Source organism: Drosophila serrata, unplaced genomic scaffold (genome assembly GCF_035046125.1).
Source record: "Drosophila serrata isolate PLE 108 unplaced genomic scaffold, ASM3504612v1 contig_382, whole genome shotgun sequence".
Taxonomy (NCBI): Eukaryota; Metazoa; Arthropoda; class Insecta; order Diptera; family Drosophilidae; genus Drosophila; species Drosophila serrata.
In genome coordinates, this window is record NW_028257280.1 from 9,324,731 (window position 1) to 9,352,694 (window position 27,964).

A 27,964-nucleotide genomic window follows, 5' to 3' on the forward strand; every position below is an offset into this window, starting at 1 on the left:
GAATTTCCATGCGGCCAAAGTTAACATGACAGTGAAAGCCCCAAACTTATGGCCAATATTGAATTTGGAATAACAACATGACATTTGTTTTACTGCTGTCTTGTGTTTTTCAAAGCGAGACATTTCGGCAATTTTATCAGCTAATGTTGACATGTTGACTTAATCAATTGCTTACTTACAAAATTTGAGAGAATTGAAATGTTTTAAATAGAGAAAAGCATATTCTTAATGTTGAAGATTAAAATAGGTAAATGATTCTCTTCGGAAAGCTAAGAAGCGTAAGAAAATTGCTAGTGACATTGGAAGTTGAAAATAAATAGCAGAATCTTTTTAGTTAAATAATATTATACTACCTTACTATCTATGTACTTAACTATGAAATAATTCAAATAGAAAAATAAATCATTAAAAGAGATTCTTAATGACTTGTAGATTAAATCGTAAAGCGACCTAAAGACAATCATTTTATTTACTTGGCAAGATACTAATTGACTTGAAGATATCCTACTGTCATAACATTTATTAAACACAAAACTCATAGGTGTTGAACGATTTATGGAAATACACCACAAATATATAAATAACATGTATATAAACATAATTTTCAGTTAATAAGTAACAACTGCTAAAAAGTTCAAATTAAAGTGCCTCAAAAGAAAATCCTCCCCGAGTAATGGAGCGCAAGAAATTCAACATTAACTAAGGAATACTACCAAAATGAGGTAATGGCGACTTAAGAACTATAAAGTAACGATTCAATCATGCACTTGAAATTGGTTATATACTAAATACCTATATTTATATATACTTAAATATGCGTGGTAGTGGAAATGGTAATGGATATTTGACGTGTTCGATTCGATACTTAGCGGACTCCTTGGGACTATTCTGGCTGTCTGTGTTTGTTTTGGCCGCCTGGTCACAAGGTCAGGCCATCGTCATCATCGGAATTAATGCGTGTAGGTCAAAGAGGTTATATGTATACCACGGCAGTATGTTCAAGGTAAGGCCTAATCGAAGGCCCATATAGCATACTCAACTAGTGGCTTCGATCTAGGATTTAGGGCGTAGCCAACCTATGGCATTTGGATATTGGATAAGCCATCTCTCTGACGGTACGACGTCCTCATTATTGGGTTGACCCCATTTAAGTGTGGGATGTGCCAGGGCCACCAGGATGGAGTACAGCTCCAGCTCCGGCTCCGGCTTCGTCAGAGCGTCAGAGCGGGACGTGACTAAGCCTGGAAAAGTGTGTCACCACGTGGGCCCCCTTGGCCAAATCTCGAAGTTTTTCCGACTCTGCCATGCAGGAGGTTAATATGAGAAATGGGTTCAACATCTGCTCCGCGTTCTGGTCTTGGGTTCGGATTCGGGCTCGGGCTCGGGCTCCGGTCTGGGACTGGGCCTGGGCTTGGGTTTGGGTTTTTTGGTAAACCCGTTTAGGTTGCCGCCCTCATTGTGTTTTTTGTCTGTTCTTTTTCATTTTTTTCTTTATTTTTCCCCCCGTGTTGGTCCGTGTATAAATATCCTATAGACAGCAGACAGCGCACTGGAAATATTTTAATGTACCTACGATAGCGGCGCGGTTGCTCTGCCGGCTGCATTAGATGCAGGTCACAAGATAAATGGCACAGAACACGATTACACATATTGAACAAGCCGAAAACATGATCGAATTACTGCAATTTCGTGTGGAGCGTTTTACCGCGGAACCAAACCCCCCCCCAAAAAAAACATTGGTTCCGTAAAATGTTTTAATTTGTTTGCCAGCCCATCGACCAAATTAATTAAGTAGCCTTAAATTATTAATCGAAAACATGTTTGTTGTCCAAAATTTGCATGGTCACCGAGGGGATTATGAAACCGATGTTTTGTAGGCAAAGATGATTCTTACTTTCTTTATTGAAAATATATCCATATTGATTGATTTGAATTTTGATTTATCTCAAAATAGTTTAGATCTATGATTGGGAAAATATTCTTAAGAAAATGTTGTTCAATATTTAATTATTAAACAAGAAAAGTATGATAATTGTATGAGTTATTGATTCCTTTTCAAGATTAATTTTGAAATTACAATGAAAGGTATAGTTCAATTTGAACACATAGTTCAATATTTTAGTTCAAAATACCTTTATTTCTGATCTTTTCGAAATATCATAAAAGAAATCTGTATTATAGCAAAATGGCATTCAATGTTATTTATTATCTTTTCAAATATTATGATTTAAGTAAAAATAATGTGTGTTGTATGGTAATTGTAGAATATGAATATTGCTTCTTTATCCTGGATTTATTTTTTAATATAATAAATACAATACATGCATCCTGGCTTTCTGCTTTTATTTCAATAGGAATCATTAAAGAAAGAATTTAATTCGTAGATTATAAAATAAACGATCTAAGCATTTGCCAAATTAAATACTCTTTTATTCCTTAAAAACACAATGATAACATTAGCATTTTTAGACTTTTCTGCCTTAATTCCAGCACCTCTAAAAACCATTTGATATAGTCACGAAATATCCAGCAAGCAAATTACCTATTGTATAAGCGGTGCAAATTTGTTGCCAATAGTTAGATAATTGAAAAGAAACCCATTTGCATGTGCGAACGCAACCGAACACAAGAGCTGCAGGATTAATTGCGGACTCGTCCGCTTCCGATAGTTCTCAGGCTTGTTTATTATTGGGAATATATCAAGGTTCATACGAGTGCTTGTTGTTGTACCTACCGGCGAGTGAAACGAGTTTTGCTGCTCCCACAAAGATCTCAGAGCAGAGTGGGCTTTGGTTTTCCACAGAGACAGATAGAGAGAGAGGGAGAGAAAGAGAGAAACCGGCTTTCTGCGAAGAATTCTCCCCGATAAGCTTCACTAGCCGAGCACTCTTTCCGGACCATTGGCGGCAGTAGCATTTCGACGGCGGAGCATTAAACAACAAAACCCGGATCGGATCGGATATATATATAGACAAGTGGTGATCGCGATCGAGATCGAGGCATCGGTTTTGGTATCGGGATCGAGATATAATTGCAGCAATTTAATGCGGACGCTGTACCGCATACTTTGTCGCTTGCAATCGGAGACTTTGCGAACAAAGAACGTTTAAGAAATTCACCAAGTTCCCCAAATAATCGGCTTTCGGTATTGAATTTCGAAAATAAAAAAGGGGGAAAAAATAAGAAAATACAAAATCGTTTCCTAGTAGTGAGTGACAGGTCTCTTGGCTGACCGGGATCCCCATTAATTTCGTACCGATCTGATCGACTTTGATCTAATCCGAAGGCAAGGTCGTTCGGGGTCCATTCAAGCGAAGCCACAAATTGGCCATTTGAGCGGCTTAGAAAAACACGGATCGATTTCGATTTCGCGTTCGGTTTTGGTTTCGGTTTCTGCTCTCTGAAACGAAATTTATTGAAGACCTGCTGGATGCGGAAGGACCGAGCAATCTTTAAAAATACAAAAATAAAAAACACACACACAAAATGTGCTTACTAAGCCAATGTGCCAGAGATGCCTTCGACTATTAATATTCAGTGCGGGTCCCAAAAAATGTCAATCACTTGATTACGAACGGACAAACAAACAAAATCAGTGGAGTGCTCGAATTCGGGTTGCATAAATAAAGCCACCGACCACATGGAAAGTTAAAATTAAGAGTCAGACTGTGAAGATACAACCATTTTTCTCTGGAGTTCACATCGCAGCTCGTTTTAACCATTCAAAAGGTATAATTGAACTACTTCGTATGTACATATTTAATCGGCTCACAGTTGGTGTTTTTTTGGGGGGAGAGTAATATATATAAATCAAGTCACTTTGCCGGAGACAAAATCAAATAAGTCCAAAGTGTCTGAAGGTGTATGTAATACTTAAAAATAACTTTGCTTGGCTATGGGTTTTGGTGCAATGTTTAACAATACATATTCGTTACCTTAGAGTCTTTAGAGTTTCATATAAATAATGCTAGTTATTAAAGTTTTTCATAGAGTAATTTATAGAATTACAAATGCCTTAAAAAAAAGCAGTACTATTTTTTTGTCCCACTCCAAAGTAATATAATTTACCTATCTATTAACAAGAAAGGAAACTAGCTTCGGGAAGCTGATATTTTGATACTCTTATAGTTTTCAATTGAACTAAACTTTATTCTTTAAATCGATATTTATCAATATTATCAAATCACAATTTTCTTTTAAAATTATAGTTTAAAAAACTAATACATAAGACAAAAATGGGATAATATTTATTCGGAAAGCTGTCTTATGTTAGTTTTAATTCGGCTAATAAATCTGCAGATTAAAATTTAAATTTTTGGCAATTTTTGACAATTTTACCGATGTAACCCCTTAAAGAATTTTTAAAATTTTTAAAAATTTCAACATTTTTTTTTTTACTGGACATCCAGCTTTAAATACTTATCAATAATATATGTGTTTTATAGGGTCGCAAATGACTCCTTCACTGACTAAAACTAAAATACCCTGCAATTGTATAAAAATGTCTTTGCTAAATACAATACTTATAAATACAGTAAAATGCTATTATTATTGATTACATAATGTTTTATTACTAAACTACGTTAAAAGACAACTATTATTATTTATTAGATAATAGTTGATCATTGAACTGCCTATTAAGACGACCCAAATCCGTATGCCTATACAAATTTATTTGCTAAAGATTAGCAATTAAAACTTTCCAAAAATAGCAAAAACCAGTGTTAAGCTATTAAGGATATTATTTATTGTTAATAATATTTAATTGACCCTGATATATAAATGCAATTTGCATGATTTTATCACTAACTTAAAACCCACCAACCAAAATACTTGTTTACTTGGAAAATAATTTATGCTGCAATCTAAGATCTCTTTTGGCTAATTTCCCAGTTAACAGCGACTTATAAACTGTTTATGAGGATAATCCCCGGCAAATGTTTTGAAAAACTCAAACCATATGGCGGATCTAATCAAATCGTTCACTCCATGTTGATGGATTGCATAATACATTCATCTGCAGCCAACTAGTGAGCTGTCGAGCTGTTGGTTTGTAGCCAGGAACTGGCTATGTCGGCGGCATCGGTACAAATTTATATATATATATATTACTATATATATATATATATATATATGAATGTACACGAACATGGCTACCAGCCAACGCAAACGCAAAAGCAAACAAGCTATGTACATACCTGGGCACTTAGCTTACTCCACTCTGCCTGTGCGTCGCACTTGGAGGCAACAACAGCGGCGGAGCGACCTTGCCTGACCCACTTTACTCGGGGCAGTGCCAAAATTGACAGCTCTGCGGCATTTTACAATTTATGCTGCAAAATTACCCATAATGGCGGCGCTTTTTATGAGCGTGCGTGCCGGAGCATCCAAATAAAACTATATATGTACATATATGTGAACGAGCTAACCAGCAACGTTCTCTGGTTAAAAACTTTTACCATTTCTCATTTATAAAATCCGACACGCCGCTGAGGGGTGCAGTCAGGCAAAAGGCCGTTGGCCGTTGGCCGCTGCCCGATGGCTGATTCCCCGATTACCGGTGGTCGGTCTATGATTTATTTTATGCAACGCGCGAGCGAGTCGTATATATATTAATTGGGGGGCAGGCTGTTGGCCTCTCCTAAAACGCCAAATTAGACTACTGGAAAAAGCCATCCGATCGCTGCATCCCGATTAACAGTGCCCGGGGACGAGTGCTTAGAGTTAATTACATCGCCGGGATCGGGGCAAGGCGCATCGCTCACCGCTCACCGCTTACCTCTCACCGCTCACCTCGCACCGAGCGCGTTCGTTGCCTAAGTCTTTCGTTTTGGTGCGACGGCAAACGGGACGGACATCCAGTGTATTATGTGGCCCTGGAGCCCCCGCCCGCCGCACAGTTCGCACTGGTAATGGCGACTAGTTCTCGGCATATTGCTCAACAGTCTGGAGTCGTTAAAGTGTCGTTCAACCGCGTCTTAAGAAAATACAATTCAGAGTTGAAGCCTCGGCCCAGACCGCATGCAGAAATGAAGAACAATAACTGAACGAGGCGAAGGCACATAAAGACATTTATTTATGCTCGACGCCCACAATGTCGCCGCTGCAGTCTGCCTTTCTGCCGGCCGTACCGCTCTCCCTCTCTCTCTCTCTTTCTGTTTCATCGCGCCCGTACCGCTCTTGGCCAAAAAGCTATAAGCTCTTGGCCAACTCTCAGCGCCCAGGCCCAAAAGCCTGATGCGGCTCAAGCGGTTGAAGTGGAAATAAATTTTTGCTTTATTGAGGAGAGCAATTATGGCCTACAACGACGCGCCGATCCCTTACAACGACTGCAAATAGATTTTCTGTTCTTTAACACAGTCCTAGCCTTTGCTTCAATCCAATACCAATTGTGGTCCGCTTGCACAGAGAGAAAATGATGTTCAAATATGAATATATCTATCTTCTCTATCAGAAAAGAAGGATTTCTGAATCATTTCATTAATAAGATATATGATAAATAAATATATAAACAATTATAACCAAGACCTTAAGTTGAAATAAACATAAAATATAATTTACAGAAAGAGATAAGTTAATGAAATCAATTGAATTATAATGAAAAATTACCCTATTTCTTGGTCTATATAAATTTCCCAAAATATATATATTATTTTAGGAAAGAATTTCACAAAATATATATATTATTTTAGAAAAGAATTTCACAAAATGTACTCCCAATTTTCGCTGCGTGCATTAATGCCCCAGGTCTCCGAACCGCCAGCCAGCCATCAGTCACAGTCTTTGTCTGGCCGTCTACGTGGCTTCCCTCATCCGTTGACGGTTGCTAATCCACCAGACTGGAGCTGGAAGGCTGGCCAACGCATAAGTTTGGTGGACCTGGCCGAGGATGTGAATGTGGATGTGGATTTCGATGGGGAAGGAGCTCAGCTTGATGCGGCTTTAACAACCAAACAGCCATTAGACGACGGGGATGGGTATTTAAACCGCGTTGGCAATGCGAAAATAAATGTAAATCAACTTTGCACAGAGCCTGAGTGCATTTTCTTATAAAAGTTCACATAAATTAAGCCAATTAATTTCGTGTCTGCCATCGGCCCGTGGCTGGGTGCCGATAAAGTCGAGATTCAATTTGAGTGCTCAACACGCTGCCTCTGGTGGCTGGGGATTCGATCGCCGATGGCTGTGCCTGGGGCACACCACCTCGAGCCCTCGACTAAGCCAGACGATGCCGATGCTCTCAGACTTGGCCAAAGCCATCTCTCCAGCTCCAGCTCCAACTCCAACTCCAACTCCAACTCCATCTCCATCTGCATCTGCATCTGTAGCTGTCTTCGCTGTCAATCCCACGCACCATTTTATGACGCTGCTCGCTAGGATTGCTGTTATTGCATTCATTGGAGTCTTTTATTTACATTTTTTTTTATTTTTTTTTTCCTGCGTTTTCCCTTGTAGGATCGAGGGAATCGTAGGAACCGGAGGAGTCATAGCCCCAAAACAAAGCGGCAGCATGACGGATAAAAAAAAAGACGGAGAGCCGACAGGCGAGACGAACGAAATCCGGACGATGGAGGAGGCACAGTGGGCTAGCTTGTTTTTAAGGAGATATTTTAATATTTATATTCATTTAGAGGAGGGATAGTACCAAAGCCAATGAGTATTTACAGATAGAGAAGACTCTTGAATTTTTATAGTTAGCATAATGAACCACTGTGCGAGGGCGATGGCGATGACGGTGTAGATCTTTGGGGTTTCTTAATATTTATCAGACGAAGCTGGAGCCGCCGCGGCGTTGGCGTTGGCACCCCGACTAATCGAATAGTCTGAGGTCCAGCCCCCGTGGTCTGCAGCTGAATCCACATCCAAGGCTGGAGCGGTGCTGTACTGTAACCGGGGTATACTAAGACACATTGTTTGGACTCTTCATTTACAATCGGCTGTGAACTGCAGGGCAACATCACTGCCTTTTCTGCCTGCAGCTGAACCATGAACGTTGTCTAGGCCGCGTTGTGCGTTGTTAATTATAGGAAAAAAATAACTGAAACAAAGGCAAAGACACGAAGCGACGTCGTTGTCGGCCAACTGTTTGGAATTGTTCAGATGAAAGGAAAATATCACAGTCGCTATAGCGATGATAATGAGAGAGACCCGCTAAAGTTCATAAAAAACAAGGGTACATCACTCAACTATGAAAACTTGGGTATCACAGGGCACTGATAATTATGAAGAATTATAAGAATATTATCAATACTATCAACCTATTTTATAACAAAGATCTGATACACAAAATATGCTTGGCCTTGAGAAATATTTGCAAAGAATGTGCCAGACACAATGCAAATTCTTAGAAAGTAGTAAAGTCTTTGTGTCGATCAAAGATATGACTTTGAAAAACACTGCAACTGGTAACAACAACATGACTTCTAAATAGTTCTAGTTAAGAATACTTTAAAGCCTTTATTACTCCCTTAGCTTTCAAATGTTTACCTTTTTTTCGAAATCTGCTCTGCTTTTAAGCGGCTCAACTTATCCCCCCGAAGGCTTATTTAATTCAGTAAGCAATATGTTGAGAGCGTTTTATGGGTCGCAATTAAAATACAGGAATAATATATTAAAAACGCGCTGCAAATTCTCAGACATGCAGTGGTAGTAGTTATTTATCCCTGTTGCTTCCATTCCGCGCAGCTTTGGTGGCTTTATGCGTATTTATTTTACCCAGCGAGGCGCACCCAGAAACACGCCCGCAGCTGCAGCAATAAAAACTTTATAGATGCAGATATGTACATACACTGCTAAAAAATCGCCAGTAAATACCTCAGCACAATATGCATCTATATATACGTGTAAATGTACGTGTGTCTGCTGACGAGCTGACAGACAGACAAAACCCCAAAGACGGAAAGGAACGGCCAGCGGCCCAAGTCCCAGTTCCAGAGCTCAGACCTGGCCAAAGCCCAGCCCCAGCTCCAACCACCAGCTCCATCCCCATCCCCAGGCCCAGTCCAGATCCCCATCCCCATCCCCATCCCGATTCCCCATCCCCTGAAGTCAAAACAGGAAAGGATAGACGTGGCTTCCAGCTTGGTGAAGGACGGTCGACGGTCGCATGGGGGACACGAACGAGCCACGAAATAAACGTTGATTACGAGTCTGCGCCGCTAGCTGACTTTGCCGTCTGCTGGCTATTTGCACTTGCAAAAAAATGTAATTCCTAATATTAAATAGTAGATTTTTCTAGCCTAGAAAATATAGTAATAGAAGGGAATTAAATCTAGAATATAAGGAAGAGAAATCTTTAGAGAATTGAGTTCTTTGTTGATGGAAAACTTGTATAAAATGTGTCTATAATATCTTAGATGTTTTGAAAGACTATAAAAGAGTCATCTGCCTCTACTTATAGTTCCATTTTAAATACCTTTTAAAAAAGTATGGATACTCTTATTATATCAGACCTGAAAATATAGATCGGCCTCTTAAAGTTGTGATATATTTGCGATAAATCAATATTCTGCTTTATATTTTGAAATAAAATAAACGGAATTCGAAATTCGTAGGTTGTTTTCATCGTATCAATATTAATACATTAACTTCTATAGTTTTTGTGTATAAAAATTCAATTTATTAAAGTTAACGATATGTACGAATGATATTGAACACTATGTATATAATAAATCATACTAGACATACCTCTCAACTGACTGACTTGACATTTATAGGATATTCATCCATCACTAAATCTTAAAAACTGACTTATATGTTTACTTTTAATACCCCATTAAAACAGCCCTTTTTAAGTACCCTGGTTTTTCGAGTGCAATTGTTTGTTGCTGCCCGCTGTCTGGCTGCAAGCTCTATTGTCGTGAAGCAGATTAGTTTGCCATCAGGTTCAACTTTATTTGCAACACAAATTTTCATTCTACTTGTGTGCAGCCACGGCGCAGCCGCAGCCGCAGCCAGTTGGCGAGGCTGATGCAGCACTCTGGCCCAGCCCGAATCCGAGTCCAAGTCGAGTCCCAAGCCCAAAACCGAATCCGAATCCGAGCCGAATCCACAAAAACAAAAACAAAAACCAAAACAGAGCTCACGAAGCTGCGTGCTGGAAGTTGCAGTTTTGTTGCAGTTGGATTTTGAACCGGAGCTGAGGCAGCTCCAAAAAATTGAACAACGCCCAAAATCTTGTTTCGCTCCAGAGTGAACTCACGAGCTCACCGCCGCGCCCGCAATGGAGTGGGATGTGGGAATATACTCGACCAGGCCATGGACCATGGCAGACCACAGACTAGACCAGAGACTAGACCACAGACGCGGCTTGGGATCAGGAAGCATTGATCATTAGCGAGGGTCGAAGTTTACATACCCTTCACTTGGGCAGCACCAAAAAATGGGGCCTAATGGATTTCTGGCCACTTTGTCCACTTTGCAGCCCATAAACAAGGCCATTGGGTAAAGTCGGTGAAAGAAATTAGATTTAATATATCCTTTCTCCGGATCATTTCGAACATATTGCCAGTGTAAATGAAAAAATCATGGCTCTGCTATAAATCGGGACTAAATGAATTTAAAATGACTTATGTCCAAAGTGACATTAAAAATGTTATTAAAATCAAAGACTTGCCCCTTTACACATTAAATAAAGTCTAATGATTTTTAACACATTTGTTTGTAATGGCAAACCATAAAGTTAGGCAAACTAGCTTGGGTTTTTTTTAGAAAGCCTAAGGAAAAGTATCAGTTTTGGGTTATACGATGTTGAAAGTATGATCTTTAGTAGGTAATTACCTATTTATATAAGTAAAGTGTAGTATTTAAGTTGAGTAATAAGAGGAAATAAGTGACCATATTAGTAGCTTAAAATGTGTCAGGGGACTTAAAAACTTTTATTTACTTAAAGTTAAAACTAAATGGACTCCTATATTAACAGGAACCAAAATATAGTATCTGAAAAACCCCCTTGTTAGGAAATCTTACCCTGAAAGGTAAAAAGTTGTTATCAAAATATATTAAAAATTGTAGTAGAGATGTCTTTAACTATTGCTTTCCTTAAATTCCTCTGACACCTCGTTTACCTAGCTGAAATCCCATAAATCGAAACATAAGAGAAGCAAATGCTTTAATAACTCCTCTAATTAGGTCACCTTTTGGAGCAGCAGAGACTGGCGAACTGGTTAAAGGAGGAGCATGGCATATGGCCATTCATCTGCCCAAGTGTTACTTGCTCCCTCGTCTCATAAAAATTTCTGAGTAGCACAAATTAAGCCATTTTGGGTGGTAATAAATTCAACTGACTCACACTCCCTGCTCTGCCAGGCAAGCAGAGAGAAATGTAGTCTTGCCTGAATCCACGGCGTTATATGAACGATTGTTTAATCCTATATATAGACCTGGGGACCAAGACCAAGACATCGAGGCGTTGGCCACAGATCCAGCTCGGGATCTCCAACTGGAGCCGGGCAGCTTCATTGCCACTAGCAGCTGGAGCTGGAGCTGTCTGACTTGGAGTACGGGTTTCTAGTATGTGTGTTAGGAGAAATTCGGTCAAATGGCACAAAAATATATATATATTGTGAGCCATGTGTGTTACGTTTTATTGCGCAACAGCAGCCGGAGACCCGAATTGCGAACGGGATTGGTATTAGGATTGGGATTGGGCTTTGGGAACCGAGAGTGGAACTGGAACTGGAACTGGGCCTGGCGCTAACCGCCTGGCCTGCCGCCTGGCGATACTTGCAAATGAATGCATTATCGGGGCGCACATTTATTCAAGCCAAAACTTCAGCCTATATGCACACAGATTCATTATGTGTCTCTCGGCCTTTCTAAGCCAAATGCGGGCCAGGCCAGGCCAGAAAATATTGCAACACGCCGGCCAGGCGGCCAAAAGCGAGGGTGTCGGGTGGCCATAGCCATAGCCATAGCCATAGCCATTGCCTCGCCTCCAAGTCCGATCTCCGGCTGCCTGGGATCCGACTGACATAACTGGTCATTGGCTTGCAGCAGCTCCAGCTCCAGCTTCAGCTACAGCTTTAGCTCCAGCTCTGGCTAAGGACTCGGCGATGCCACTTAGATGCAGCTGCACAAACTGGAAATTGGCAAATACAGCTAGCACGAACAGCAGACGGCCAAAACCGGATTGGCAATAGCTCACCGCGAAGCTGTTCGCAAAAAAAAAAGAGCCTGAGCTCGCAATTTAAGCAGCCTCGGCAATGCGAGGTTCACTTCGTTTCGGGCCACAAGGAGCTGTAGTTGATGCACTGACAAAATACTCTGCAGATTTTTTAAATTACAAAATTGATGAGTCTAAGACTATGGATTTTGTTAAAGAAATAAAAACAGGCAAGGTCCCAGGCCTGTTCTAGAAGATTTCAAACATTCCTTTGTAGTTTCTTAAGGAATTTCTTATGTAGAATCTCCTGTAACCCTTCTCTCAGTGTATGGCCTCTGCAACTTCGACTGCTGCTGTCTGTTTTGGCCAGTTTTTGTAATTACGTGGAGCACACACGTGAACGCTAAGGGCCAACGAATGCGGCCAGCAAATGGTCGCAGGCCAGGATTTGGTCAATGATTCGCCGCCAGTGGCTACTGTCTGCAGGCTCCTCTGGTTCTCTCGAAACCTCCAATCTCAACCGATTGTTGCAGCGTTTGGGGGCAATCAGAGAAGAACCATTCCATTCTTTGGACCCAGAGATTGCCACTGTGTGACTGTCGGACGGAGACCCTCAATTTGCCCCAACAGCTCGGCTCGGGATGAGTGCAAAAAAAAAGAAAAGAAAAGCCTACACTGTCATTTCAACACCGTTTAATGTCCGCTGTCATTTGTGTCAGCGTTCCGGTCCGAGCTTTATCATCTTTCACGCTGTGTGTACTTACCAATTTGAGTGATTTGGGCTAAGAAAACGAAAGCCGTCTCGATCTGTTTCCCGATTCCCTTCCCCTGGCGAAAAGAGAGGCAACTAAAAAACAGAGGCACATTCCCAAGGGTTTGTGGAATTTTCATTAGAATAACGAGTTTCCAGAGCAAGTAGACCAGAAACCCGGCAACAAGCTGCGAATCGTTTTGTAAGAGCAAAGTGCTGACTCGCGGTGAAATGCGTCTAAAGTACCGCTTGTAATTGTCGCACATGATTAAACGTAATAAAAATCTCTCTGCGTTTAGACAGTCGAGACGTGACCGCTTGAATGACCGCGTTCTGCGGCCAACAATGACCGATATGATGACTACAGAATAAAGACCCGGCTATGTCTATGTACCCCAATTATATGCCATACACGGGTTCTTTCATTTTTGGCCCGGGAAGCACATACTCTTCACCAGGCACGAGCTGTCCAATCACGTCAAGTAGCCCCCCATAAACCGGTGACTCTCACCGAAAGCAGATGAATCGACACTTCACTTGGCTTTAATTGCGTTCAGTTACATAAAGGTCATCATGGTTTTATGAGATCAGCCATAAAAGGATCCCTAGATATGGTATTCTTTTGATCGCAAACGTAACGAAAGTTATTAAGTTGTTATAACTTTTAATTTGACATAACTTTGTGGGCCATGAAGGTCGTAGGTTAATTTTGTAAGGTATTTTCAGAGTTAAGTTCAGAGTTCTTAAGTATTAATTTGTAGTAAATATCATTAGGAATGTTGATAGGCGATGTCAAGGTTAATATTTGATTTAATTGTGTGCTGAAAATTGTTATACAATTACAATTTGAATCATGTTTTAGATAAGCTAAGTAGTTGCTTAAGTAATTCAGGCTACCAATTCTTTAGGTTTTAGTTGCTTAATTGCAATCAGATATTTTCAAAACTGAGGATCGATTGAAAGCCATGATATTATCATTTAATTACTTTTTGAAGCAATAATTTATACTTAAATCGAAATGAAAGAAACAAAGAAAGAAATGTAATGTTACCGATAAAATCGATTGAAATTTGTAACGAGGATCTGTATAAGAAAAGTAATTAAGACGGCAGATCCATCATCCATTCTTGTTTGATCTTTTAAAGCCATTCATGTGCCTCTGAATGATATAATCTCTATAACAATATATAAAATTCAATGTATTAGGTTGCCATTTTCAGTGAATTACCGAGGATCTGCACAGATTAATGGTGTCGATTGTAATGGCCAAGCTAAAATAATTAAGACAGAGGAGATTCCTCGTTCGTTGTGCGCCGTAACCTTTTAAAGTGTTAAGTTCATAATTTATGCCCATTTCAACATATTGCCAAACCGCTTTCAGCCAAATCATTTCTCTTTGCTCGTATGCGAGTAAGTGGCCCAAAAACACAAGTACTTCAGCTCTCCAGCTCCAGCTTCAGCTCCGGCGGCGGAAAAACATTGACCAACTGGTCTTAATCGCTGTGAAAAGTCGTTGCTCAGAGCGATTGCATAAAGCCGGGGACCAAGCCAGGGTATTTTGTTAATTAATAATATTACAACTCGGCCTGCTGTTTGAGTATTTTGTTCACAGTGCCAAATACAGAGCGCGGTGCGACAAATAGGCATTCGTAGATCTCTTAATTGCATTATTTATCAGCCGCCGCACAAATTGCTCTCTTCTGTTGGTCATGGCTACATGGCTTTAGGAAAAAATGAAAGTGCTGCAGTATTAATTATGAAATCTAATTCGATTTCGTAGCCGCTGCCCAGTCCCAGTCCCGCCCCGAACGGAAAATGAAAGTAGACAAAGTGGACGGTCAGCCGTCGTCTCGTGGACCGGAATCCGGAATCCGAGCTAAACTTTAGCAGTTCACACTTGCATTCCCCATTCCCAATCCCCCGCACCCGGTGGCTATTCCGATGCCGAAACAGAAACCCAACCAAACCGAAACCGAAACCGAGACCGAGACCAAGACCGAGTCCAAGCCGATCCCAAACGGTGATGCAGTTCCCGACCGCATTCGACTTGGCCCACAAAAAAAAAAAAAAAAGAGTTATGCATTTGGACGATGATTCGGCGTGGTTTGTGGCTTTGGTCACCATTGCACCATTGCACAACCCTCGGATCCCTCGATCATCTAGTAGACCTTTTCTCAAAATTTATAGATTCAGATCAGCTGCCTCGATTCCCATTAATTGATCAATGATGATGCATTACAAGATTCCTATTAAAATGGTTTCCTAATTGAATTACCTTGAGACCCTGAATTAACACTATTCATTCGATACGCATTGCGTTGTAATTAAATTTTAATAACCAGTCTAATGGGGCAGGAAAATTTCAATTTTCTAATTGTTATTGAATCGATATGCATTTGGAGTAAAAATTTAAAGAAAACATTTTTATTTCCTTGCAGTCAAAAGCTTGTTACGCAGTGAAGGAATCATTTCCAACCCTATAAATTATATATATTCTTGAACAGCATCGACAACCCAATCGATCTAGCTATGTCTGGTATAAAAATAAATTTTCGAATTTTTTTTTTCAAATTTTCAAATTTTTATAAGGGGTTACAACGTTAAAATTGGCAACAAATTTGAATTTTTAATTAAGCATGTAGATTTATTAATCTAATAAAAACTAGCATAGGAAAGGTCTCCGAACTAAAATCAATGATTTTTTGGCTGAGTTATGAGTATTTTAAACTTTGATTTGTCGAAGAAATTCTCATTTAAAAATATCGTTAAAGAGCTCGAATATTTTAAGCATAGTTATGATCGATTTTTAATTTGATCCTTAAGTTATTTTCAAACTGCAAGGGTGTATAAACTTTAACTTCCCGAATTTAGTTCCCTTTTTTATTTTTATTAACAACTTTCTGCTTTAACTTATAATGATAATTATGATAATTATGATTACTGCCTTACTGCCTGGTGTTAATGTTGGATAAACAAAAACAGATTAAACGTAATCATCAACAGCTTTGGTGTTATTTGCATTTGTGGCAAACAAATATAGGAACTTTACACACAAAAGCTTTACTAAAAAAGGTAAACGTTTATTTATCACGAAAATATAATTAAAGGCTAAATAATAGCCTTTAATAAGGCAAACTAACTAGCTTGATGTATTTATTGAACAAAGGTTAAGCAGCCAAAGTAACTCCACAGGATCTAAGCACCATCTTTAAAGCGCAATTAAGTCACTTAATTATCTTTAAAGATTCTATACGATCGTATCTTCTGTTAATGACTACTTAAGCTTAATTTTTGGCAACCCCTTTCTTCATTACAGAAATGGCTTCCACAAGTAGCAGTCAGCCGGAGCAGAGCCGGTCACATGCCATCCCGCTATGCCGCCTGGGAACGGAGCCAAGCAGCCGGACAACGGCTGAGGCGGAGGAGCCCAGTGAGCGGCGGGAGTGCTACTATTACAGCCCGACCAACTCCCCGCATCGCCATCGCCATCATCATCATCATTCTAGACATCACCAGCACCAGCATCATCATCATCATCATCATCACCAGAGCAACCAGCAGATGCACGGATGGCCATCGCGACTGGGTCCCTGGATCGGACCCTGGCTGGGCGCAATGACCGCCTATCGGCTGCTGACAATCAGCCTCCTAATTGGCATTCTGTGTCCACATCACGTCCAGGGAGCGGACCCCAAGTTCGATCCCACCACGCGCATGCGCCTGGTGCTGGTGCCGGCGGACGCACAGGTCAACTCGGTAATCTATAGGTTGCGTGCCACCGACGAGGAGTTCGACTATCCGCTGACCTTCGAGTTCGTGGGCGATGCCAGCGCCTCCACGGTCAAGGTAGAATCGCTGCCCTGCACCAAGTACAATTCGGTGTGCCAGGCGAATATCGTGCTGCAGCGTAGGCTGGAGCCCGGACGCTACTATGACTTCCAGGTCTCGGTGAAGGACACCAAGGGCGGCATGACCACGCAGCTCTGCTCAATTACGGCCACCAACTTTACCACGCCGCACGACCTCATCTTTCCGCACAAGCCCGGCATCATAATGATACCCGAGGTGAGAACACTTCCCATATATACCCAGCTCTTATTTTCCCTCATCTACCCGGCACCACCTTCTCCTCCTCCTTCTTGTGGCCACATGTGCCTTCGGTTAGAACGTTTCAATTACCAATTACAAATAACGCCCGTGAAGAAGTATGTGCACTGAGGGGAAAACTCACTCACAACCCACAATAAGATCCAATAGTTACACAATCAGATATATCTCTGACATCTTGGAAAATAAATTGCAAAGAGAATAAGCCATCGCAGGCCATTACCCAAACATTTCTGGCACTTCAAAATATCTCGAAACAGTAAATTTAAACATATAATATAGTAATGAGAGGCCTTAGGCAGCATTTTCTCTGAGTGCTATACGCTTTAATGAAGCAGTAATCAGATAAGCCATTAGAGGCACGTCCCCCCAATGGGAAGGAAGATGCTATTCGTTTTCATAAGCGATGCTCGTACACGATAATCATTGTTATGGTGCAAAATTACAAGCAGATATTCGGACAGGGTCAAATGTGTAATTTTCCCCCAAACGACCGTCCGACCAGCCAGTCAACATATTCGAGCTATAACCCCGATTTATCTTTTTAAGGATGCTAAACGCGGCACGGAATTGGATTACGTAATTGCCCGCAAGAATCCACTGTTCCAGAAACCAGTCTACCTCGAGTTATGGGTAAGTGGATATGAGAGACCCCCGTAAGCCTTTGATTTAAAAACTCATCCTCTGCCATCGACAGGGTTCTCCGCTGTTTGCCATAAGACAGAAAATCGTATCTTCCGAGACCACAGAAGGCACTGTTTTCCTCCTAGGACCATTAGACTTTGAAAAGCAAGCCATGTACCATCTAACTATACTAGCCAACGTGAGTACCAAGAGAGAGATACCTATTAAAATCAGATGTGAACCCATTTCCGGTCCTTCACAGGATGCCTATGCCGAGCCTGGTCAAGATAGTCGCAATATAGCCGGCATGGAGATAGTAGTCATCGTCCAGGATGTCCAGGACCAACCACCAGTGTTCACTTCCGCTCCGCCAGTCACCAAATTGCCACCGGGCATACTGCCAGGAGATAAGGTATATACTGGTTACAGCTCTATAGTTTTCAGATTCTGATTTTAATGAGGATTCTATATAGATACTGCAAGTCCATGCCGAGGACGGGGACAAGGGGAATCCCCGAGAAGTTCGCTATGGTTTGGTGTCTGAGAACAATCCATTTACATCGTTCTTCGACATTAACGAAACAAGCGGTAAGTAGAGTCATTATTTTAATATTACAAATATTACTCTCAGTTCGAATTCAGAAGCTTATTAAATAACAGGTTGTACGTATCTAACCTTTGGCGTTGCCAACTAAACAAATAACACACTTTAATTCACCTTTCGAGAGGCTCTGCAAGATGCAATGTGGTCACTGGCAAGAATGTTTGCATAATACATACACTCCACGTCCAGTCGTCCGTCGTCGAGTGTAATAAAATAAGATAACATCTTCATGGGACACTGATAGTGCATAGATAGAGGAAAATTTCAGTTTTCTGCGGGCTTAGATGCATTACAGATTCCCATAGATCCATAGATCCCATAGAGGAGGCAACAGAAAAAAAACGTTCCTCCTCCTTGTGCCTGCCTTTTGCAAATATAGTCGCAGGAAGCAAGAAAAATGGTCTGCGCATGGGCAGCGGACTTAAAAATATTGACCACAAGTAAAGCAAGCAAAATAAATTGGACGAAAATCAGAAACCACAAACAGCCAGACGGGGAGACGGAGGAGAGGTGGCGGAAATGTGGCGAGGTACTGGCCGCAGAACAACGTCAGGTAACCGATATTAACATAACTACCAGGTGGCTTCGAGGCGAGGCGAGGCGGAGTGCCGGAGAGGGAGCTTCGAGCACCGGGCATCGGCATCGGGCACCGGGCACGGCAACCCGCTTTGTCGTCAGACTCGTTAGATAGAAGCAGCCATCCTCCTCCTCCAGCACTCCACTAGCACTGTGGTTCCCCCCAAACTCCATCGACTCCAGCGACTTCCTCCGTTGTCGAAGCGGCAATACCCGTTCGTTGCGGCCAAGTTCTGTGCCGCAATTTGGCCCAAACCCCGCTGTCGTCCCATCACCACCCTAATGCAACCACAAATGCACAGAGACTTCCTTGTTTCGTGCTAGTCTCGTCTCGTTTCGTCTCGTCTCTTGGCTTGGCAGTAGCACTTTGATGACTTTGGCTATGACGCCGCGACTCGCGCTCCTCACATAATGGCCAGGCTGTCTCCACCTCCGCCTCCTCCTACCTCCTCATACCACCTACCTCCTGCATCAGCAGCTCCTCCTTCTGGCCCCTCCTTTTGGCCCACTCGGCCCACAATTTTCTGCAGTGGGAAGCAGTTTTGTGAACGGCCTTTGAGGCCTTCTACGAAAATTCACAGTTTACTGGCTGCTTGTTCCAAATGAATTTCAAATTGGAATCCCTTCGGGGCAAAGCAATTAACAACATTATGGTTGATATTCCCACTGCCCAGATTTATTAATAATAGCTTACATATCGGTAACCAAAAGGAGGTACTATAAGTGGTCTGGGATATATATTATATATTAATTTATTCGATAGAATATATGTATAATATTTTACAAAAGAAAGTTTTTTGTGTTGATATAGAGAATTCCTTAGATCAAGAGTGTACTAGAAAATAGTAGAAAATTATACGAATTGACCTTTATAATTTTCTTCTCTGTGTAGTGTTACGTTATACCCATTTTAAGGAACACAAAAAACAAACGCGACTTGCAGCCACGCAATAATTACTTAACGGCATAAATTTGTGAAAAATATGGAGAAGCTCTTAGAAGAAAAAGCGCCTACCTGATTATGAATTCAAATTGCGAACCGTAAACCAACTTAAACTCTCTGCTCAGAAAGGTTAATTTGGCAATTCTAACTAAGCCTTGAGAAACTGAGTCCAAGAACCTGGCTACCGCATCAGCTTATCCCCAGAAGGTTTATGGGTGGGAAAACTTTTCTTTCTGGCTGCACAGAATCTTAGCATATTACTCAAACGGCCACCGGGGAAAAAGTACAAGGAGACCATAAAAAAAGCGTTCAATAAAAAATTGGAAAAAAAGCATAATCAACATGGAGTGAACTTGGCGTGGGAACTACCAACTTTCTGCACCATTTATCAGGTTTACTGATGATGGCTTCGTAAAAAAAAATCTAAAACAAAAAAGAAGGCAGCCTCTTTGGCGTTCACAGCAGCCCTCTAGCATTGAGTTTTCCACTCTTTTTTTACTTTACGCAAATTAGCAGAGAGGAAATGCAAAAAATAAGAAGTGCATTTCCCATACTTGACCTTCATAATTGATGTGTCTTGGCCTTGGTAGTTATAAGGTTAATAATGGGAAGTTTTACTAAATATATGAACTATAGAGTTTAAATATTTGATTGTTTTGTTTGATTTTAAACTAACTATAGAACTTTAAAGGTGGGAGAAGAATAGTATAGCTGTAAACTCAAAGTTTATTATTATTAACAATTATTTCTAATACATCCCCTTATTTATAATGATTTCTTGCCTTTGCAGGTGAGATCTTTCTGATGCGACCCCTCGAGGACATTGCCTTCATCACGCATGTGGGTGATCCGGTGCTGCTCACCGTAATTGCGGAAGAGGTTAAGGTGGGTCGTGACGAGCCGCCCGCACTGGCCTCCACGGTCCAATTGGCGTTCTTTCTGCCCGATCGCACCAATTCGCCGCCGTACTTTGAGAACGATCAGTGAGTACTATTACTATGCCAGCAGGTTCCCATTGGGGCAGCTAGGAGAGGATTTTTGGGGGGAATCCACATCGAACTTCTTGGGGAGGAACGGGAACGAGAGCGAGGGCGAGGGCGAGGGTGAGGGCAAGGGCAAACCTGCTCAACCACTATGGACTTGGGGTCTCCAGTGCTCCTCCAAGTGCAATTTTGGTGAGGTAGGAGTGATGTTGCTTATCCAAAAAAAAAGAAGGAAAGAAACAAAAAAAGACACCAAAAGCTGCTGCGACCAAACACAAACAACAAATTTTAGCCGCGTCCATTAGCATAAAGTCCTAAAATTCTTGGCATAGGCACCAACGATGACGGCGATGGCGACAAGACGACGACGAGTAGACTCAGGGAAGTCTTTGGGAGACGACGACCAAGTCAAAGACGAGCACTATAAACTCTTCTGCTGAAATCAGCGACTGCAACCTCCATTTATGCGCACTAACTTTGAACTTCAGTCCCGTCGTCCCAACCGAATTCCCGACAAACTGGAAACTGCCAACTGCTGGTCCAACTCTTGCAGTCGGAAAAAACTTGGCCATTTACTGGGAAAATATTCTATAAATTATATGTGAATAGCTCGCTTCAAATGGAACTTTATGGATAGTTATTTAAAGACATTTAAGCAATTTAGAAATTGTTTATAAACTATTTAGAGGAATTAGAAGAATCTCTGAGGATTTAACTGTGTTGATAAATTTATTTGGAAGAGTCGAGACTAAGATCTTGTTCTACTGTGCCTTTTTTTTTTGAAACGATATTTATTTGGTCGCTATTAATTGCCCCGAAAGAGTGCCGGCACTTCTTAACCAATCAGTTTTTTTTCGACTGTAGAACTAGCTTGTCGCACGCCTTTACAACAGTGTACAGCGTTCACGAAGTTCTTTCTCCATGCTAATCTCTGGCTCACGACTTTTCTCTTCCTTTTGTTCCACCTCCTGGCTGGTACCTTCCTCCCCGAACCCGCAGCTACGTCTCGAGGGTGGACGAGAACGCCCCGCAAGGCACCGCTCTGACGTTCGTTGATCCCTACGTGCCGCGGGTCTACGACGATGATACGGGCAAGAACGGCGTCTTCTCGCTGACGCTGCTCAACAACAACGGCACGTTCGAGATCTCACCGAATGTGGCGGAACGGAGCGCCGGATTCCTCATCCGGGTGCGGGATAACTCTCTGCTGGACTTTGAGCAGCGTCACTCGGTGCAGTTCCAGGTGCTGGCCCAGGAGTTGGGACCGGCCACAAATCTCTCTGCTCTGGTCAATGTCACCGTGTATATCAACGATGTGAATGATAATGCTCCAGTGTTTGAGATGCCCGCCTATTCCGTGGAGCTACCAGAGAATATGACAGCGGGCACAAAGGTGGTACAGGTTCTGGCCACGGATCCGGACTCGGGTCTGGGAGGCAAGGTGCGTTACACGGGCATCCTGGGCTACCTGAACACCTCCCTCAATCTGGATGCGGAGACGGGTTTGATTACGGTGTCCACCAACAAGCATGGCTTCGATAGGGAGGTGATGCCCGAGTATCACCTGTATGTGGAGGCACGGGACATGGACGGTGAGGGTAATCGAGCCCAAGTGCCACTGATTATCAAGCTCATCGATGTCAACGATGAGACGCCCATCTTCGACAAGGATCTGTATGAGTTTATACTCGCTCCTGACCTGCTGGGCTTCACCACCACTGCGGTGATCCATGCCGAGGACAAGGATGCCACTGCTCCAAACAATGAGGTGCGCTACGAGATCATCAATGGAAACTATGACAATCAGTTTGTCCTGGACAAGGTGTCCGGTGAGTTGACCGTCAAGGAGAAGATTCACCTGCGGTCCAAGAAGAATGCCAAGACGAGGAGACGCCGTCAGACGGGTACCGATGACGAGGACACCGATATATTTATACTAACTGCCAGAGCCTACGATTTGGGCGTGCCCGTTCGCTTCTCCACCACCACAATTCGCATTTATCCACCGGAGAGCCGAAAGCGTACAGTTACCTTTGTGGTACCAGGCCATCATCCGGACAAGGCCAAGACCGAGGAAACCCTTTCAGCCATCACCGGAGGCAAGGTTTACATCCATAACATGCGACCAATGAGACCAGATGAGCCAGGTGCCAAGGATATACCGGCAGGAAATTCGGGAATCAAAGAACGCAGCGTGGTCACTGCCACTGTTATATATGATAGCTCCTCGGTAGTGGACATATCGGAGATACAACAGCGATTGTCTCAGCACAATAATTCGTATGCCATTATGCCACAGGACACTTCCTCCACGGATGTAAGTGAATCCCGAGGGGATCGGTTGACTTCATTGCGTTTAATAGACTCTCACCCCATTGCAGACCCAATACAAGGCGGAGAACAAGGTGCTCTTCTGGCTACTCATCCTACTGGCCACTCTAGTGGCTCTGACTATCCTGATCCTGCTGCTGTGCTGCATTTGCTCCTGGTGTCCCCTCTACGGGGCGGCAACGTGAGTAGCTCCTCATAATATATTACTTTTGGGGAATATGACTAAACATAATCTGTGGATAGGTCAAGTAACATCCATATTATTCCAGGCATCAAACCTGATCTTTGGATGTTATTATCCATGGTTTAAATCTTCAAAAGAACCAACTACTAAAAACTGTATAAACTTTATAACGACTTGTTGACTCCATCACTTAGTCGGCGTGATAAAAAACTAAATCGTAAATTCAAAAATATGCCGAGTGCATTGAAAACTTGTTAGCACTCTTACAATTTAATAGTGGCAATAATATTTATTTAAAGTTTTCGTGGTTCAATTAGTCATGACTTGAAATAACCGTTGAATATTTACGATGTCTAATAATCGTTAAGATCGTAAAGAGGCAAATGTTGGCATCGGTTTATTAACTGAATTAAGTGCGGCGCCACTGCCAAGTATTGAGTCCAACAACTGGCAAACAAGTATTTTAACATTCTTGAAATAATCTACATATACGTATTACAAACATCACAAACCATTCTATCTATGTATAATCTTTTATTCTTCTCTTGTAGCAAAAGAATAGTTAATATCAGTAGAACTGAAGACGATGTGCATCTAGTGCATAGGGAAATGGCAAATGGAAAACATACAAAATCTGTTCAGGTAGATTTTGAACATTTTCGAATTCAATTGTAGTAGTAAAACGTAATGCAAAAGTAAACGCACTTACAAACAAAAAAAAATCTTACAAAATTTGCAAAAGCTCTCAATTTTTAAGTTTTTCATTTTTGATTTCCTTATTGACTACGAAAAAATTTGACAATTCTACACAAAATTTGCACATATAAAAACCCATATTGGATGTGGAAGTCTTTCTAACTAACTTGGCAAAGGAACATGGCACAGAGCAGTTGTTGTTAAGAATTAAATAACTTAAATAATATTGTTGCTATCTCGTAAAATACTTTAATGCCCATAAACACATTTTTATAACTTGTAACTTGATATGGGCCTTAAATTAAGCGTGTGGCTAGTTCACTTGACAGAAAGCAATTTAAAAACTTACATTAACTTTAGAATTAATTAATCAACTTTTTAAAAATTTATTGTAAAACTTGAAACAACTGCTCTGTGTAAGCCCCTCTGTATCTTCACTTCATCATAATTCTCTGGAAGAATCATTTGCTTTTTTAGACTTAGAAAAATCATATTATGACAGCTTTTATAAGTCGAATCCCTGCCTAACTTTCAGGTCGCCGAGTGGATGGGAAGACGCGATGCCTGGTCAGCGGAGAAACCTCCCGATACCCGAACGAAGCCCACCCGCTGGGAGTTCCACGATGGACGTGAACAGCTTGACGAAAACGTAGGCAGGAGCCAGGACATCGTCGAGGGGCGTCACGTCCAGTCGGCCGAGGAGCAACAGCGACGAGTTCGCATCAAGTAAAGTCCTTTATAGGATCCGAAATTCCCCTCAAGAAACTAATATTTATATTTTCCAGGAATAACCGCACAGCCAAAGACGATCTTCATCTTAGTTTCCATAACTCTAGGACTAATCTAATTAATGACCGCGACGTCTACATGGAGGATGTGATTGAGAACCGCGATCTGGCTGACGATAGGGAGCACATTTCACGGACCAGAGTGAATCGGCAGGAGTACGCCCGGAGGAAGCACTATGACTCGGAGGTTCGCATCGACGATGATTCCATGCGGAGGCATGAGATTGATCGGGGCAGCGACATCGACTTCAATACGGCACAAAATAACAGTCTCAAGAGCAAGCGGGAGTTGTTTATCAAAGATGGCAATGTGGAGATCTTGCAGCTGATGACCAGGGATAAGACCAGGGATGGCCTAAATCTGGACGATGACAATATCTATGTAAATATGCCCCTGAAACCGGCGGGCAATCTCTCCCATCCACAGCTCCTGATGGTTGATAACACCGGCAAGGAGATCCTGATGCGAAGGTTTATCGAAGAGCAGCCAGATGGCAAGCAAATCATACGGGAACACTACCAGATCGTTCCCGGTGCCACCTACATTCAATCCATGCCTAATGAGGTACAGCAGGGATCGACCCTCAAAGGAGACACCTTCCCGTTGGGCAAATCGGGACCAAATAGCATAGTTTACTCTCAACTGGAGCCAGAGGTGAAGGTCATCCACACGCAGCCTGTCCAGGCCACCGAGGGCATGTCCTTGGAGCAGCAGTTGCAGCCAGCAGTGTCCAATCAGTCCCTCACCCATGAACTGGAGCACTCCCTGAAGCAGCAGAATGCTCTGCTTAGACAGATTCTTCTCGAGAAGGAGAAGCTAGAGAATGCCTACACCCAACACGAGGTGGCTCTGGAAACGCAAAGTCTTCCCGGACAGTCGATGGCTATAGGAACCCAAACGGATTGCGATGCTGGAACCCAGACTGAAGGACTGGATACCTTGGATGCGGAGCTCCCTCAGGGCAAACCGTCACGCCGGAGAGCACGAAGCGAGAACGATGAGTCTATGTCCGAGGATGGCTACGAGTATGTGCGATTTAATCCACCAAACAGTCCCGAGGGTGTCTACTGGATAAAGCGACGAAGGACAAAGAAGCGCCCGAGGCAGCCGCGGAAAAGAATCGTAATGGTGGAGGAAGTGAAACGTAAGATCCGCACACCTATCAAGGAAGAGGAGGAGCTGCACGAGCGGAAGAAGCGAGTGCCTCCAAAGAAACCCTTAAGGGAAACCAAGACGAGCATCCTGCGCAAGCAACTCAGCGACGAAAGTCGCAAGGATAATGCCAGGAACGGGGAATCACAAACGGGCGGCAGCCGTCATCGTTCCGAAGCCGAAGCCCGCAGCCGTGAGCTGCTCATGGAAATAACCGATTCCATGGATGAGATGGCCAGTCCCGGTTCCCACAGCATCCGAAAAATCCAGGTGGAGAAGTACTACAAGCACTCCGATGGAGACTTTGACGAGGACGACACTGAGTACTCAATCGATTCGGATGGGGATGAGATAGTAATCCGATCGAATTATCCTAGTCGACCACAGGAGAACGAAAGGTATAGAAGAGAGGAAAGAGTCTATGCAGAGCCAGAGGAACTTAAAGGGACACAAAAGACAGAGTCATCAGAGGAAGGCGTCACCCACGGACTCCCAGCCAGAAGCCAAGCCACGGATATCAAGACGTGACAGTTCCAAGCGGAGCTCCCGAAAGCAAACCTCCTCAGAACCTCCGCACAACAGATTGTCCATCTCCAAGTATGAGTCCACAGTCAGTGAAAACGGTAGGAAGCTTACGTCCACCTCCACGGAAATAGTGGGCTCAAAGCGATCCCTCACCGATCGGAGTTACCAGAGTGAGACTGAGTTGGCCGCCCTGGAGCATGAGCACGAACCCGAGCCCGAGGAACGAAATGTACCCAAGTACATGGAGTGGTATTACAACAAGAAGAAGACCTCGGTGAGTGGACGCACCTCCACGGAGTCATCCAAATCGCAGCCATCCAGCAAAAAGAAGGTGGGAGCTGCCGAGAAGCGTGTGTCGAAGACCCGCATAACAGTACATCCCAAGGATTTCGAGGAGGATGATGATGCTGGCGGACGGTACAAGCCAGAGCCCGCTCCCCGGAAATCCCCACCCAAGGGCAGTCGCCTGCTGAAGGAGGATCGAGCCCTGAACAAGCAGCACAAACCAAAAATCGAGACTGATACGAATCATCCGCTCCTGCAACACTCGGAGCATCGTTTCGAGCGGGAGAATGCCCTGGAGGTGCCAACTGCACCCACCAAGCTGCCTCACTACATGTATCCAGAGACGCCGCCACATGCGGCTGCAGCCAGCAAAGATGCCACCAAGTCCGCCAAGGAGCTCAAGCCCAAGCCATCGCCTATCAGGGAAAACGAAGTCAAGGTTTCCAACTCAAAGATCTATGTGGAGAATCGTGGAACGGGAAATCTCTCGCAGAAGCAGCTGAATGCCTCGACCCTGGAGGATGACCACGACTCCGGAATTGCCATGAACTCACTGCTCAACAGCCTGGGACGACGGAATCCCATTGCCGAGAAGAAGAGTGTCTTCTCCATCGCCTATGACGATGTCAGCCGGGTGAAGAAGATCAATTCGGGCGGCGAATCGCCGCAGTACTAATATCGATCCACTCCAAAACCCTTCAAAGGAACAATCATATGTGATAGCCAGCCTCCAAGGCTCCCTACCTGCGAATCATCGAACCAATATCTGCAATACTGTATCATATACACCCAAAGCCAGCCTGTTACCCCATTCGTAGTCTACAGGGGGGACGTTGAGAAATGTTCACCGTTGAGAATGTGCACCGAAATACATACGTTAGGATCCGGATCCGGATCCGGATCGGATAGCCGCCTTCATAGTAACCATAAGCCGACAGATGTAGTTCAAAGTTTTATATTTAACATAACAACTAGAGTCTAGGAGATGTATTCAAACTCTATCCTATACGCATAATGTAACCGGACCCTATGTACGACCAAAATTGTTAAGGATATTTATACGGTTAATATAGTATATAGTGTGTCTTCTTGTACATATCATGCACAAGTCATTAGCAAGTGCCCTCCTATCAGAAACTTGTGCAAATGTGTATGTACATAAGCTAATGTATACTTTTGCAGTCGAATGAACAAAATGCCTGCCATATTGAAAACACTTGCAAATATAATCTAATGAATCAGTATCGAATTAATGTACATATTATTAAGGATAAGCTTATGCAAATAAAACAAATTAATCCCAATTAATGG

At 42.7% G+C, this 27,964-nt stretch overlaps 1 protein-coding gene across 1 annotated transcript; it reads left to right on the plus strand.

Moving 5' to 3' along the window:
* The first annotated feature begins 608 nt into the window (after window positions 1-608).
* Window positions 609-27,957, plus strand: Cad86C (Cadherin 86C). The gene is given in 13 exon segments (XM_020961597.2): window positions 609-722; window positions 16,171-16,919; window positions 17,511-17,594; window positions 17,659-17,784; window positions 17,848-17,997; window positions 18,059-18,173; window positions 20,499-20,691; window positions 21,691-23,008; window positions 23,055-23,203; window positions 23,758-23,848; window positions 24,438-24,628; window positions 24,688-26,281; window positions 26,283-27,957. Coding segments are annotated over 12 exon segments (5,805 nt in total). The 5' UTR covers window positions 609-722; window positions 16,171-16,172; the 3' UTR covers window positions 27,330-27,957.
* The last annotated feature ends 7 nt before the right edge of the window (window positions 27,958-27,964 follow it).